At 41.1% G+C, this 17420-nt stretch overlaps 1 protein-coding gene across 2 annotated transcripts in view; it reads right to left on the minus strand.

Annotated features, from left to right (window-relative positions):
- The window catches only part of MYOM1 (myomesin 1), a 127430-nt gene extending 122435 nt beyond the window's left edge, over positions 1 to 4995 (minus strand). For both annotated transcript variants that reach the window (XM_084849795.1, XM_084849796.1), the window contains exons 1-2: positions 4875 to 4995; positions 1781 to 2204 (exon numbers count right to left, since the gene is read on the minus strand). In XM_084849795.1, the coding sequence (XP_084705921.1) occupies positions 1781 to 2166 (386 nt within the window). In that variant the 5' untranslated portion in view covers positions 2167 to 2204; positions 4875 to 4995. The remainder of the gene's footprint in view (positions 1 to 1780; positions 2205 to 4874) is intronic.
- Between the last annotated feature and the right edge of the window lie 12425 nt (positions 4996 to 17420).

Here is a 17420-nt window from a genome sequence, read left to right on the forward strand (position 1 = left end):
CATGTGTCTCAAACCCAGCTTCTTGTGTTTGTGCCTCAAATCCAACTTCTGCCTTTTACTCAGTTTCCTGGGCATATCACTTGTCCTTAATGACTAGGCAGGCCTCCAGGACACCCATTTTGTGGTGCTGTCCACAAATGTGCCCCCAAAGTTTGGGGACCCCTGGTCTACACATCAACAGTTCACCGCATTTTAACTGCCTGCCACCAAGTGGTTAGGCATTCTCTATATTGCAGCTGTAACATGTAAACTGTCTTTGACCCATAAGGACAAACTAATTTAGAATCAAATGATAAAAGACCGCCTCTTCGTTATTCCTAAACTGATGAATAAAGATATAGCTTATGACATGCAAAAGGAGAAGTCTTCAGTTAAACTTTGCGACTGCTGGAATGGTGGGCTTCCCTTTAGTCAAGATACAGAAATGTTGCAGTATTTGGCCAGAGACTTTAATGGCCAAATTACCGTAAGAACCGAAACCCAAACTGCAGAACTGAACTTTGGCTGAGGAGAAGGGAAGCTCCTACAGAATGGCAAGAAGAAGCAAAAAATAAAACAAGAGCTAATCATAGCCAATTCAAAGCAAGCCATATTTTTAGACATAATCTTGTAAACGGAACTAGTCAAGAGCCCTTGTTTTTCCAGGAATCCTGTTGAGTTCTGAACTTTCACCATTAAAGCTGTTTGCAGAAGATGAAATAACACGGCCAGTTAAATTATAAATGTAATCATACTTTCATCAGCACCAGCAGTTCAATTACAAAGGTCACATACTGAGCGCTTGAGTCGTAGTAAGCACATGCCAGCCTAAATCCCAGTCACAGATAATGAGATAATTACTTCTGGCAAGATTCTCTTTTAAATCTGCTGAGAGATTGGCCATTTAAATGGGATTTCCCAATGGTATTGGATTTTCATAGGCAATAAGGTAAGTGCTCAAGCAAAAAAGAAAGCACCACAGTTGGTCCTTGCTCATCCTCAGATGCCAGAATGGGCCTAAAGAGTTAGTGACAGCTGATGTAATCCAAGTATCAATTAAGCTAGCTGGATATTTATTATATATGTATATTTAACAAAAGATCTAGAACATTTACAAATTCATCACCTCCGCTTCAGTTTTCCTGATGTTTGTGTTATAGAGAGGGGAACCATGATGCTAAAACCCTCAGAACTCAAAGGCCAACTAGACATTACAGGGCAGATGTATGCAACACTCTTCTAATTATTTTTGTTATAAAAACAGCTGTGGGAAGCTACAAGATTTTGCTGAGGTACTATGAGGGGAGAAACTGCTTAATCCTTTCCCTTCTAGTCATTATTCCAATCAAAATCATTCCCCCCGTTATTTTTCTACCTGTGAGAGAAAAGACATATTTTCCCCTGGATAGAAAAGAAGGTGGGTAGGAGTCATTTTGATCAGAAGAAACTAGCTGGAGGGAAAAGGGTTAAGCAGCTCCTCCCCTTGTTCCTCTATTAATATTCACAGACTGCCATGGCTGCTTAAAATCCTATCAAGAGATTGTTACATACTTTGCTGTGCAATATCTACTTTGGCCCTCAGAAGGCCTACAAAAGATGCAAATAAGAAAGGGATGTAACCTGAACAAGTACAATAATTACACCTAAGTATAGTTAATTATTCCAACGAATAAATATATATGGTTATAGATCGCGGAACATCATCCTGCTCTAATTGAAGCTAATGGAATGTCTGCCATTGAACTAAATCAATTGTGGGAAGCTGCCCTGCTACTGAGCAAGAGTTGCTGTTGTACCGTACCCTCGGCTATAGGTTTCATATCCAAGGCGGTAGGCTTCAGCTTTCTTATTGACCAGCTCGGATCCAAGATGGTAGGCTTCTGCCTCCTTACTCATCAAGTCAGATTCTTGACTATAAGCTGCAGATCTTTTACTGTGCGCTGCTGATTCATGAGCATAGGCTTTAGCCAATTCATGGTGGGATGCTGCAGACTGTTGGCCATAAGATGCCGACCCATGGCGGTAAGCCAATGCAGCTTCCTGACTATAGGCAGTAGATCCATGAGTATAGATGGCCGATTTGCACTTCTCCTCTTTTTGGTACTGACTTAGAGTGGACTCCAGTTCCTTGTGACGATATGCACGGTCAAAATGTTGATGATGTCTCTGGTAGAATGGTAAAGCCATCCTGGATTTCTCCTAGCTCAGTTCACACTTTTGATAGACTATGAAAAGAAAAGAAGGAGAATACATGTTAACCAGGAAAACCAAATTAGCATTACATGCTCAAGAATTACATTATTATTATTATTATTATTATACATGTTCAAAAATGTATGTTTCACTAAACATAAATAATCTAACAGATATTAAGGGTGCATCAGATGAATACTCTAGAGAAGAATGTGTCTGGGTGGGGCAGCAATGGATTCACCTACACAAGAGCTTTGCCAGCAAAAAATAAGTAGCCTAATAGTATGTATCAAAAACATGCAAGTATAGAATAAGAATAATCACAGGGATGTAAAATTCAGAATGTGCACAAAACGTCAGTTTTAATAATTCCAGTTATATGGCAAATGTATACTATAGATTTTGAAAGCTTTATGCCTTTCTGTCAAAATCTGATAATGGACACTGACAGAAACCAAATATTTAATTTTTGCCCAACACAACGGGGCAGTTCCTAGGGAAAACTAGAAGAAAATGATGCCCCTTATAGTTTTCCAGAGTTGTGTATTTTACTGCAAAGAGATAGGACAGGAATCTTAGCTGTTCTAAAATCTAACTCCTGAATTCAAACAGTTCTAGATTTAATTGTCCTAAATTCAAATATGACTTTTTCCAAATTTGAAAAAATACCATTTTAAATTTAAAATATTCAAAATTCTAGCTTTGAAATCTCATTTTCAGAGTTGTGATTTCAAAATTTTGTTCCAGTTTGAGTCTCTGTGACCATCTTGCACAATTAGGGATGTCAGAGAAATACACACCAGAATGAAATGAGTTCAGATTTCCATGAATCCGCCCCATGGATTCCACAGCAGACCAGCTTTTCACAGGTCATACAGATTCTGTGGCCTTGTGGACTGTTTTTTTTTTTTTTTACTTTCCAGAATTTTATGCAAATTTAGTCATAGAAAAATGTGTATTTAAAAAAAAAAACAGCCGAAAATGCAGAACTTCCCCATAGGCTAAAGCATGGAAATGTGCATGGGAGGGGGGAATTTGAGCACTGGGGGTGGAGGGGTTTCTACATTTTCTCAAGTGCACATTTGCAGAAATGCAAATTTGTACAAATGTGGGAAATTGAAAAAAATCTGATTCTGTCAATGAGTGGATGACAGAATGAAAGGCCCCTGAAAAGCAGACAGAAAGGATTGTGCAAAATCCATACATCCCTAACACAACTACATTTGGAAAGACCCAAGATGCAGAATTCAAGAGGAGAGTCCATGTTTCAAATACTTACATTTTCAAACCAGATATTCTGATCTTTAACATTCACAACTGATATGTTTGAATTCAAATTATAATTGCAATATGTTTTCAGTTGTACACTAATTTCTTAATCTTCTGCCCTGATATGCTAGTTATCTCATCTTCTACACTGATATGCTAGTTATTTCATCTTCTGCACTGATATTTCTCTCTCTCGGTAGTGCATCCTTAATGATTTATAGTTGCATTATTTCTGTATAACTTGGTATAGTTAACAGGCCATATCAAGACCAAGGACAACCAATAGTCCAGTCTTATGTCAGTGGTTTCAAACACTGAAGATCTACCAAACACAATGATGTCTTTAGACCTTGGTATAGTTAACAGGCCATATCAAGACCAAGGACAACCAATAGTCCAGTCTTATGTCAGTGGTTTCAAACACTGAAGATCTACCAAACACAATGATGTCTTTGTTGAAGACCCACCTGTTGACTCCAGCATAAAAGTGACATCCCCACCCCCTTCAGCCAGTTATGCTGCATTTTCACAGGCTCCTGCTGTTAGTGGCTCAATAGCTAACTGAAAAAGTGTTTGCAATTTCCAGTTTAAAAATTATTATTCTTTCTGTGAATGGCTATTAGTTTTATCTTAAGTGTCAGGTCTAATAGAAAGATTTTTCTTCTACTTTCTGGTAATTCTTAGTGCACATTTACGGAAGCATGTATAGGAAAAATAAAGATGTTATTAATAACCCAATTCTTCAAATACTGCCAAGATTAACTTTTCAGATGTTAATGTAGGGCTAAATGAACGCACAGATGGGGAAAGCAGTATCATGGTGGCAGAGCCCTCCATGATGTACACATGTTCATTAGAACAAGTTTAGAAAGTGCCAATGCATACAGCTGTTTGCTCAAGACTCCCTACAGATATTCTGATTAATGCACATGGGTTGGGGGAAGAACTTGCCACTGTGATACTGTTCCCTGCCACCACATACACACGCATACACCACATCTGAAAAGTGACACAGAATTTTAAAAATTTGATACAGTTCTGAAACACGTTAGTCCTTAAACTGATCTCATCTGAAGAAATGTTTAAGTAACTGATTATCACATGCACAAACAGAAAGCAGGTTAGAGATAATTATGATACAGCAAAAGTTCCTAGTAGGGCCATTAACTCTTGTTTCATGTGAAAAGTACTAGAAAATTTGTAATAGCTGAACTGATAAAATACTGAGACTTTGCATTGTTTTGCTCTGTTGAAGCTTCACTCTTATTCTTCCAATCTGGTATCACAATCCACTACTGAATCCACAAGAACAGGGAGAGTGGGGAGAGTGAATATTGCAAAGACAGAAAAAAAAGAGTGGCTATCAATCCACATTTCTAATGTGCAGAGAAAATTTATTTGATAAATGATGTTTCCGAACATGGTGCACTTACCGCTAGCCAAATTAAGAATGTCAGAAGTTCAGTCTTGTACGTGGATGAATGGGAGAGACAGAAATCCAGCAAATGTTCAACCCAGCAAAGTGGCTGATAGGACCAGGGTTGAGGATGGACTCTAGAACAAAAATAATGCCTGCTGTCAGAGGAATGTGAAAGCAACACTCCCGACCTTTTATGGCTGGGAAGGCTGTTAAATATAGCAGCAGCAAAGAGGGAGACAGAGTGCTCACTATCTCTATGCAAATATATGATGACAGCAGCTTCAAGCTAGAGGTTTTCTCTCTCCAAAGCCTAACTAAATCCAGTCCTAAAGCTTTCTATCATCTTAGAAATAATGTTAACATAGTTGTGCCACTGAAATTCAATTGGTTAAGTGATGAAGGAAAATGTGCTGGCCCATAAACCAAATATAGAATAAGTTGTCAACCGCACTAAGAGAAGCCAGGGTACAGTACAGGATGCTATTAACATAACATGTATTGATACAACCACTGTGAATAGACACTGCTTTCAGCTAAATGACAGAGGACCCTGAAGAAGTAATTAGTGTCAAATCTCTACAATTAAAGCTAAGTGGATTTCAGTTGAAAAAATGCTTTGCATGATCTCTTGACAAGTTGCCACTTTTAAAATCTTAGTTAAAATAAGCTAAACTAAGGCTATAATCTTAGTAAAATAATTCATGCAGGTATAAATACCATTACTAGAAGCCTGAAGTCAAAGGACTGGCTGGTAAGTTCAAGTCAATATGTAAAATTCAGCTGTCACCCTCCATAGTTTCTCAGAAGGGGAGTTGCTTTTGTGCCACTTTCCGAAAAACCCCAGCGGCAATGGCCATTTACATTCCCCTCAGGCTTTATCAATTTAAACTGTAGACATTAAGAATACAAAAGGCAGAGTTAGCCATGCTGGCCGTAAGAAAAACTCCAAAATCCATGTTGACCATTATTAGGCCAACTCAATGCTCACCAAAAATGTGCACGTGTTTAAGATTTCCAGATGAAGAGATTTTGACCTGGTTCACACATAAGGCTAACCCATGATTTATTTAAACCATGGTTGTCCTACCCAGGGTTTGTCTGGCAGACAATCAAACAAACTGTGGTTTGTTTTCTCAATCCCTGGTTGTTTCCTTCCGCCTTTGCCCACTCCCTTCCTGTATCCCAAATGCCTTTGCAGCACTCTAGTACTAGCATGTAGAGTGGCTGGGTTTTTTTAACCACTCTTGCCTGCCGCCTTTATATCCTAGCAAAACAATCCATGAACATTCCACTGTTCTGAATTCACAAGTAATGACAACCCATGGTTTAAACAACCGAGACATTACAACTCAACAACAAACTTTAGGTTCTCTTTCTCGGTTGCTTGTGGTTAACAAACCATGGTTTGTTATTGTGATTTCACTTGCACATCAACACAACCTAGAATTCAACAATCCATGGGTTAAATAATCCATGGGTTAACATTATGTATGAACCAGGTCTTTGTATGACCTTTAAGTTGGCCTAATAAAGGCACTGATATGGATTTTAGAACCTTACAAATAGCAATTCTTTGAGTTGAGTTTTATCCCTGAGCCTCTGCAAAATAGCTGGGCTCTTTCCCCCACCTCCAGATTCATAGGGATCCCTCCAGGTTTAGGTAGCAATTTTTTATTTTATTTCAAGGATTGGCAACTCTACTGAAATAGTTGCTAGGGCACAATGCCACAGTGACAGTAGAAGCAATAATAGGCAGAATTCTGCCTTTATGCAACTGTTAAAGGCACAAGATTCCAAAGAGGGATACGCACTCGTCTATCCAGTCCCCATCTCTGATTTTCTTAGCCTCTGTCACTCCTCCCCATGCCAGCTTTGGAATGCAAGGCAGAGCACTACTTCTCACCCAACAGGCTTCTCTTTCGTTTCCTGAGAGAAGGAGATGAAAGATTAGAAGTTGCGCTCCAGATTAGAAGAGTAGGAGCTCCAATGCAGGCAGAGGTAGTAGGAGCTCACAGAATCTCATGCCATTTCTTACTTACTGGCACTTCTCCCATTGGGAAATGAAAGCTCACCCCAGGCTCTTCTCGTTTCCTAAAAAGAAGGATGCCTGCTGGTTGAAAGCATCATCACCCTCACAAAGGGCTTCTCGCAAAGTCAGCACTGAACATAAGAAGAGCCATGCTGGATCAGATGAAGGGTCCATCTAGTCCAGCATTCTGTTCAGTGGCCAACCAGCTGTCAACCAGGAACCCACAAGCAGCACATGAGAGCAACAACACCCTCCCACCCATGTTCCCCAGCAACTGGTGTACATAGGCTCACTGTCTCTGGTACTGGAGGTAGCACATAGCCATCAAGACCAGTAGCCATTGACAGTCTTTTCCTCCAGGAATTTGTGCAACCCCTTTTAAAGCCATCTAAATTGGTGGCCATCACTACATCCTGTGGTAGCGAGTTCCAAAGTTTAACTATGCGCTGTGTGAAGAAGTGCTTCCTTTTATCTGTCCTGAATCTCCTACCAATCAGCTTCATAGGATGTCCTCAAGTTCTAGTATGTTGAGAGAGGGAGAAAAATGTCTCCCTATCCACATTCTCCACACCATGCATAATTTTGTACACCTCTATTATATCTCCCCTTTATCCTCCTTTTTCCCAAGCTAAACAGTCCCCGCTGTTGTAACCTTCTCTCACAGGGGAGATGCTCCAGCACCTTGATCATTTTAGTTGCCCTTTTCTGCCCTTTGTCTAGCTCTACAATATCGTCTTCTTTTTTTGGTCTCTGAGCAAAGGCCTGGGGACCAATACTGACTTCACTAAACAGTGGGTGAAAGACATACATGCTGCTTTTAACCTGACAGAGTCAGGTACTGAGAGTGTGTGGCAGAAGCCTTTGGGGTGACCTCTCATTTGCTGATGTGAAGATGCCTGCAAGATAAAAAACAAAGTGACTGTGCTTCTGCTGCTTCTTTCGCCTTGCATGTACCCCTCCCTGTCAACTGTTTGTGCGTGGGAAGGGTTGGATTATCCACAGCTAAACCACTGAAGGGACAGACAACAATGTAAAGGCTGGAAGGGATCTGGCCCCTGGTCAAGAGAATCATATTTCCCCATTCTCAAGAAGTTGGCTATCCCTGTTTTACACCAAGTTATGCTACGCTCCCACCTATATCCCACCAAATTGCCAATAGGGCCTGTTCATGCATTTATGTCCACGGCCACGCCCCGTCAAAATAGTGCACCACCTTTACTGCACATTCCTAAGCCCCCTTCCCTTATTTATAGAACTACTTATAATAGTATAACTATTATATAACTTTATATTTACAATATTGTATTGTAAATATATAAATATTGCAAATAAATAAATAAAGTACAGCTGACTTCTGTTTAGCTGATGTTTCCCTGCAGCAAATACTTCCATTGTAAGCCGTAACTTGATATTTAAGATAGAAACTGCACATTCCTTTTGCCCTTCCTCCTTTCCTTTCTAATCCTCACTTAATGGTGCAATGAATAGTAATAATCTCAATTTGAAATCTCTGGGAAGGCCCTAAAAAGCTTAATATTACATTTTTAGTACAGCTGGCAGATGATTAAATAAAACTTAGTAATGTACATTTTATCCAGTTGATTGGCATATTGGTAAAAATAATAAAATCTAAAGCAAGAAGCAAACTTGTATTATTTTTGGATGAATACAAGTATTATAGTAGACACCATCTTAGAAGACGCATTCTCTCCTACCTAAGCGAAAAGGGGAAATGCCTCTTTTAAGAAGGTGTTTGCCATATGCAGTTTTTGTAAGTACATGTATTAAAAATGATTTTTTAAAAATCTACTCCCATATTAATCATTAACACCTTTCTAGTTGATTAATGTTTTTAGTCAATTAACCAATTACTCAATTAATTGTCACAGCCCTAAAGATGGACAAAACATTCTTTATTTACCCATTAAATTGCAACACATGCACATATCAAATGAGTGGTTCCTGCCATATGTATCATGTTTCTCAAACCCAGGATTGGCTATGACCCCAGCAATACATATGTGTGATAGCAAACGTATATTATTCACACTCACAGTGTAACATATGAAGGAGACCTTTGAAACAATGCATTTATAAAATTATCCTACAACTATGGAAAATTCCAAACATAGCCAAACATTAGATGAATAATTTTGCTATTATGCAATTCAGCTAACATATAGATTCTACCTGTCCAGTACCTTTGTGAACCAACACTCCTTTGCAATGGTCTGACAAACTAAAGTCCTATTCCTTATGGAAGGGATCTATTTGCATGGTTCTATATTCACCGCTGTAGTCAATTATATGTAGCATATAATTGTAGCAGAAGCAATAACTAATACTACAGTCCTATGCACACTTACTTGGGAGTAACTCCTATTGAACTTACTTCTGAGCAAAGATACCTAGGATTGCACTGTAAGAGTTTATTTGGAAAAGATGCTGTTTAAATTTTAACTGTTTTGGAAATCCCTTTTTTTGCCATCAGCAGTCACTTGATTGACATGCTGTTTATCTTCAACAGGCTGATATCTCAGATGTTTTCTAGATGATTAATCCCATGACCAAATAATGCAAGAGTGTGACTTGATCTGTAGCCAGTGGCTTTCTCATTTTCTTGAGCTACCTGCTCTGAATTTAGGTTACTTCCTCCTTCGTGTTTGTGGCCTAGTTGTAGTCTGAATTGGATTGAATTGCAGAACTTGATAGCATAAGCGGATGGTATTGCTTGATGACAGAGAACCAATAGCTGTACGCCTTTGACGCGCAGGTACAAAGAAGTTGTGATCTGAACAACTGGAAACCCTACTTACTGTATGGCACAAACTGAAATTACTGCAAAATATACATACCATGTCTTTCAGCAGAACCTAGTATCACATTTACTTCCCCTCTGTTTCTCTCCTTTGAGAGAGAGCTCCACAGTCACCCCTGCCATATCCGGAGGCTCAGAAAGCTTGGCTGATAACTAAATATTAATTATAATTACAGCTTTGTTAATTCATTTGCCTTTTCTTTTTTAAAAAGTAATCAATTGTGTGTTTTGTTCTAAAGATACTTCAGATCTATATGGCATCAAATAAGTACAAGTAATAGACAGCTGAAAACAACCCTGGAGCTGCAAGGCAATTTGAGGTTTTGGGAAAGATATAAAACAAAGAATCAGCCTCACATTCAGCAGCCTATGATTTCTCATTTGCTCCCTTGGTGCTTGGCTATATTCCAGCCCAATGAACCCTAAATAAAATGTATTGGATTCAACATGCTGCCAGGTTAGTTGCTAAGTGACTGGTTTTATTAGCTTGGAAATCCCGCTCTGCACCTGATAATGACTGGGTAGTGGAACTCCTAGAACTGGCATCTTAAATTAGAGGGCCCCATTCAGCCAACTTGGTGAAAAGTTATACTTGCCTCCATCAAAAGAGCTGATATTGTTGAATGGTTGAATGATTGCTTCAAAAAATGATTTTTCGAAACAAATGGAAAGATGGTTTCAGAAAAAATGCTGTTCTGTCGATATAGCACTTCATAGAAACTCCACTGCAAACATTTGTCCCTTATTTCTGACTGTTTGATATGTAGTGACATAGCCAGCTCCCTCCCTCACTTAATGTGGAATGGCGCCATCATAGATGATCCTTCCAACATCAAGGTCCATTTAGGGAGCAATCTTATCGTGGTAGTTGGCAGCCTCCTAAGCGGGGCGCTGCCAAGTATCCAATGCAGGGCGGCATAGCACGGAGGAGATCCTCACTGCCCTGCATTTTTGGCTAGATAGCCAATTTTTTGGCTAGATAGCCACAGTGGTTTAGCTGTGGATCCTCACTGCCCTGCATTTTTGGCTAGAGCCAGTGTAGTGTAGTGGTGAGAGTGACGGACTGGGAGCCGGGAGATCCGGGTTCTAGTCCCCACTTGGCCATGGAAGCTCACTGGGTGACTTTGGGCCAGTCACAAACTCTCAGCCCAACCTACCTCACAGGGTTGTTGTTGTGAGGATACAACGGTGAGGAGGAGGATAATGTAAGCCGCCTTGAGTTCCTTGCGAGAGGGAGAAAGGCGGGGTATAAATGCAATAAATAAATAAATAAATAAATAAATTTCGCCTGTCTAGCTAAGGCTTCAGGGAGGGGAATGGAAGAAGACCATACGGTTTATTAAATTCAGAATTTGTTTCTTTTGAAATGTTTTTCAGAACGGTTGTTGACTGCTCTGAAATCTTTTGATGTGGAGCGGTATGTAAATATTATAAATAAATAAATAGGATAATATACTATCTCTAGCAATTTGTTATATGTGGAAGACCCTACCTTCCCTCTGTATTCCCTCCCCTTCTCTTGTTATTGGGTTGCTGAACATGTATGAAAAACCATTGAAACAAAATAAATAATAATTATTATTTTAAAAAATTGGCATTGGGAGAACAAGTATACAATGGAATACCTTGCACAAATGTAGAGTGCCTTTCTGGAGTATGTGGACTACAACAATATTACCTCCAAAACAGCCACTGTTGGATCTGGTAATCTTGCTCAGCTGATACACAAAAGGTTTTTTGCTTTTACCACCCCTTCCCTTGTTTCTTAGCTCTTCCTCCTTATCTGACTGAAAACAGAAGACTGGATTTTCAGTAATTCCACAGAGGCCCAAGTAACACAGACACAATTAAATTGTTAGAGACCTCCTTTCTTTCCAATAGTAACATACCACCCAAAGGGAAGATATAACTGTTTTTCCAAACTTTAATTTTGTGTGTGTGTGTGGTGATCTAATTTTAGTTAATTCTTGTCTTTCATTTCTATTAGTGTCTATTTTTATCATTATTATAGATACTGAATAATCTTAATACATTATTATTGGCTGAGAACAGCCCGGTTTTGTATTGCTCTCACTATACCTTATATTTGATCATATGTACATGAGCGTGTGTATCTTTGGGTGTATGACTTCTAGAAAAACAAAACCAAGGAAGGTTTTAGTGAAGAGCAAACATTTGATTCTAGGAAGGGACTCTTCATATTAATTAGCAAAACATTTCCATTTTGTTCTGCTTCCACTATTAAAATAATGTTTATGCCAATATATTAACATACTTCCTAGCAGATGAGATTCCTTATGGAGGAGACTTATGTATGTTTTTTCTTCGATTGCTTTCCTTGTTTATTCTGTGAAGCCTCATGTCTTTATTTTTCTCCTGCAGGCCCTGCAAGGGGTATGGTTAATTCCAACATTTCCAGACACCCCAGGGAATTACTCTTTCAAATTGTGCACCATGAGCCAAATAGCTGCATCTCCTGCTTCTTCATTTGTGGTTTTCAATCAAACATTTATCAGATGAAGTCTGTATCCTGGTGCTTGGATGTTTTGTCATTAACCACAGAAATTAGTCATGTTCCAACATATTCCTTCAATTCTGTAGGTCAAAATCCTAAGCATGCCTTGAAAATTATTTCAGCTGAAATCAATAGGGCTTATCATTTAACATATGCTTACTTAGGGGCCAGAGCACACACTACTTTTAAGATGTACTCAGCTACTACAGCTTTTTGTTTAAACTCTAGAGTAAGCACAGGGGCCCTGATTCAGAGTGGGATCACGGGGGGGGGGGCTTTAACCCTTCCCCACCCTGCAGTTCCAATGTGGATTGTAGCCCCTGTGCCTGCAATCTATATTTCCAATAGTGATCCATTTTCTTTACTTAAACATGCACTTAAAAAGGTAAAGGTAAAGGTGTCCCCAACCAGTCGTGTCCGACTCTAGGGTGCGGTGCTCATCCCCGTTTCTAAGCCGAAGAGCCAGCGCTGTCCGAAGACGCTTCCGTGGTCATGTGGCCGGCATGACTGTACACCGAGGTGCACGGAACGCTGTTACCTTTCCCGCCGAGGCGGTACCTATTTATCTACTTGCAATTTCTTGCTTTCGAACTGCTAGGTTGGCAGGAGCTGGGACTGAAGACGGGAGCTCACTCCGTCACGCAGCACTCGGGTCTCGAACTGCTGACCTGCCGACCTTCCAGTCTGCAGTTCAGCATCTTAACCACTAAGCCACCGCGGCCCCTTAAAAACATGCACTTACACTAGAGTAAAAAGATGTAACTGCTAGCCATGTCTTTAATGTAATGTGTGATTTGGATCTTAGTCTGATTTTTCTTCAGATGATCAAAAACTGCCTAAATTCTGTCTTGGTCTAAAATGAGCTTTTAAGGGGGCTTCAGACAGGCATTTAAAACACTGTGCTATCCTTTATTCATGAAGGTGTATTGAATAATTCTCACGTGTTTCTTTTCTGCCTTTTGAAATGCTACAGCAGCTTTCCCCAAACCTGACGCCTTCAAGATATTTTGGACTACAATTCCCATTATCCCCACCCAACATAGCCAATTGTTGGTCAAAGTCAGAGGCACTAGATTGGGGAAGACTGTGCTAAGGTTAAGGTGATAAGCCCCTGTGGCAGTCCTGCCTGGATTCTACCATTTCCCCAGCGTCTTCCTCCAAAACTGAGAACCAAACCTCAGAAACATCTGCTTTCACTTCAGGACAGCTGTACCCACTGTCCCTCAAGCTTCAGCTCTTTTACCCTCTCTGGGTTCCAGAGAAACTCTGTAGGTTTTCTCAACCCACTACTGGAGAAGTAACCAGGAAACTTATAATAAAGGTACCGTAAAATCAGTCAACACGTGGGAATTTGGATTTTAAAAAACAAGTATTTAAATTGTGAAAAATTGTAAGTTATTGGTATAAACCCCTTCATGGATCACTGCCTTGTTGTGGCGAAGGGGCTTGCGTAACTCAGTGAAGCCATAAGCTATGCCGTGCAGGGCCACCCAAGACGGACAGGTCATGGCAGAGAGTTCTGACAAAATGTGGTCCACTGGAGAAGGAAATGGCAACCCACTCCAGTATTCTTGCCAAGAAAACCCCATGGAACGTATCACAAGGCTAAAAGAGATGACGCCGGAAGATGAGCCCCTCAGGTCGGAAGGTGTCCAATATGCTACTGGGGAACAGCAGAGGGTATTTCCAAGTAGCGCCAGAAAGAGTGAAGCGGCTGGGCCAAACCCGAAAGGACACTCAGCTGTGGATGTGTCTGGTGGTGAAAAGAAAATCCGATGCTGTAAAGAACAATATTGTTTAGGAACCTGGAATGTCAGATCAATGAATCAAGGTAAGCTGGAGGTGGTCAAACAGGAGATGGCAAGATTGAACATCGACATCTTGGGAATCAGCGAACTAAAATGGACAGGCATGGGCGAATTTAATTCAGGTGACCATCATATCTACTATTGTGGGCAAGAATCCCTTAGAAGAAATGGAGTAGCACTCATAGTCAACAAAAGGGTGGGAAAAGCAGTACTGGGGTACAATCTTAAAAATGATAGAATGATCTCAGTACGAATCCAAGGCAAACCATTCAACATCACAGTAATTCAAGTCTATGCCCCAACCACTGAGGCCGAAGAAGCTGAGGTTGATCGGTTCTATGAAGACCTACAACACCTTCTAGAACTAACACCAAAAAAAGATGTCCTCTTCATCATAGGGGATTGGAATGCTAAAGTAGGAAGTCAAGAAATCACCGGGATAACAGGCAGGCATGGCCTTGGTGTACAAAATGAAGCAGGACAAAAGCTAATAGAGTTTTGCCAAGAGAACATGCTGATCATAGCAAACACTCTTTTCCAACAGCACAAGAGGCGACTCTACACATGGACGTCACCAGATGGTCAATATCGAAATCAGATTGATTATGTCCTTTGCAGCCAAAGATGGAGAACCTCCATACAGTCAGTAAAAACAAGACCTGGAGCTGACTGTGGCTCAGATCATGAGCTGCTTCTTGCAAAATTTCGGCTTAAATTGAAGAACGTCAGGAAAACCACTAAACCGTTCAGGTATGACCTAAATCATATCCCTGATGAATATACAGTGGAGGTGAGGAATAGATTTCAGGGATTAGACCTGATAGACAGAGTGCCTGAGGAACTATGGACAGAGGTCCGTAACATTGTTCAGGAGGCAGCAACTCAATCCATCCCAAAGAAAAAGAAATGCAAGAAAGCCAAGTGGCTGTCTGATGAGGCTTTACAAGTAGCTGAGGAAAGAAGGGAAGCGAAAAGCAAGGGAGAAAGGGGAAGATATATGCAACTGAATGCAGAGTTCAAGAGAATAGCAAGGAGAGACAAGAAGGCCTTCTTAAATGAACAATGCAAAGAAATCGAGGAGAACAACAGAATGGGAAAGACTAGAGATCTCTTCAAGAAAATTGGAGATCTCAAGGGAACGTTTTGTGCAAAGACGGGCATGATAAAGGACAAAGAAGGCAGGGACCTAACAGAAGCAGATGAGATTAAGAAGAGGTGGCAAGAATACACAGAAGAACTATACAGGAAAGATCTGAATGTCCCTGATAGCCATGATAGTGCGGTCACTGAACTTGAGCCAGACATCCTAGAGAGTGAAGTCAAGTGGGCCTTAGGAAGCATTAGTAACAACAAAGCTAGCGGAGATGACAGTATTCCAGCCGAGCTATTTAAAATCCTAAAAGATGATGCTGTTAAAGTGCTGCATTCAATATGCCAACAAATCTGGAACACTCAACAGTGGCCACAAGACTGGAAAAGGTCAGTTTACATTCCAATTCCAAAGAAGGGCAACGCCAAAGAGTGTTCAAACTACTGCACCATTGCGCTCATTTGACATGCCAGCAAGGTGATGCTCAAAATCCTACAAGCTAGGCTTCAGCAGTATGCGAACCGAGAACTACCGGAAGTACAAGCTGGGTTTAGAAGAGGCAGAGGAACTAGAGATCAAATCGCCAACATTCGCTGCATCATGGAGAAAGCAAGAGAATTCCAGAAAAACGTTTATTTCTGCTTCATTGACTACGCTAAAGCCTTTGATTGTGTGGATCACAACAAACTGTGGCAAATTCTTAAAGTGATGGGAGTACCAGACCACCTTACCTGTCTCCTGAGAAACCTGTATGAGGGTCAAGAAGCAACAGTAAGAACCAGACATGGAACAACCGATTGGTTCAAAATTGGGAAAGGAGTACGACAAGGCTGCATATTGTCACCCTGCTTATTTAACTTATATGCAGAGTACATCATGAGAAATGCCGGGTTGGATGAATCACAGGTCGGAATTAAGATTGCTGGGAGAATTATCAACAACCTCCGATATGCAGACGATACCACCCTAATGGCAGAAAGTGAAGAGGATCTCAAGAGCCTCTTGTTGAGGGTGAAAGAGGAGAGTGCAAAAGCTGGTTTGAAACTCAACATCAAAAAAACGAAGATCATGGCATCTGGCCCCATCACTTCCTGGCATATAGAAGGGGAAGAAATGGAAGCAGTGACAGATTTTACTTTCTTGGGCTCCAAGATCACCGCAGACGGTGACTGTAGCCATGAAATTAAAAGACGCTTGCTCCTTGGGAGGAAAGCTATGGCCAACCTAGACAGCATAGTAAGAAGCAGAGACATCACCTTGCCGACAAAGGTCCGTCTAATCAAAGCTATGGTTTTCCCAGTAGTAACTTATGGCTGTGAGAGCTGGACTATAAGGAAGGCTGAGCACCGAAGAATTGATGCTTTCGAACTGTGGTGCTGGAGAAGACTCTTACGAGTCCCCTGGACTGCAAGGAGGTCAAATCAGTCCATCCTAAAGGAAATCAACCCTGAGTGCTCATTGGAAGGACAGATAATGAAGCTGAAGCTGAAATATTTTGGCCACCTAATGCGAAGAGAAAACTCCCTGGAAAAGACCCTGATGCTGGGAAAGACTGAAGGCAAAAGGAGAAGGGGACGGCAGAGGATGAGATGGCTAGATAGCATCACGGATGCAATGAATATGAACTTGAGCACGCTCCGGGAGAGAGCGCAGGACAGGAAGGCCTGGTGTGCTATGGTCCATGGGGTCACGAAGAGTCGGACATGACTGAACGACTGAACAACAACATTGGTATTAATCAATGCTTGTTCCTAACTTGCTGTCAGGAGCGCTCTAGCTGCCTCTTACAGTCTACTCCAATAGCCAGCTCAAGATACAGACAAAAGGATTCTTTTCAAGGCTTTAATCCTTTTACAACTTAATGACTCTTTCAGATGCTAATCACCAGCGACTAAGCAAAGAACAGCAGAGTAGCCTATGCTCCAGGTTAGGCAGTTGGTCCCCGTTTGAAGAATTATGGGAAGATCCTGAACTTATGGGCTATGGCAAGGTCCTCCCTCTTTCCCTTGGGTCCTCAGGACGTGACCGTTGCTTGTGTGCCAAACAAGCGCTACGCCTCCTTTCTGCGCTCTCCATCTGTCATCGCTCCCTGCATCGGCGTCAAGCATCCAGCAAGCCCCCCTCCAGCACTCTCTCGCTGCTAGGGTCACTATCTATCCCAGGAATGCCGGCAGGAGGAATTTCTGCCAGCTGCTGTGCCTGTGAGCTGGGTCCTCTCCCACAGATTGCTGTTCCTCCTCAGAATCAGAACTGCTCTGGGGCTCTGTCGGCTCAGTTTCCACCCTGACACTTCCCTACC

This window comes from Heloderma suspectum, chromosome 4, assembly GCF_057233095.1.
Source record: "Heloderma suspectum isolate Gila_16-S chromosome 4, 16-S_ref, whole genome shotgun sequence".
In the NCBI taxonomy this organism is placed as follows: domain Eukaryota; kingdom Metazoa; phylum Chordata; class Lepidosauria; order Squamata; family Helodermatidae; genus Heloderma; species Heloderma suspectum.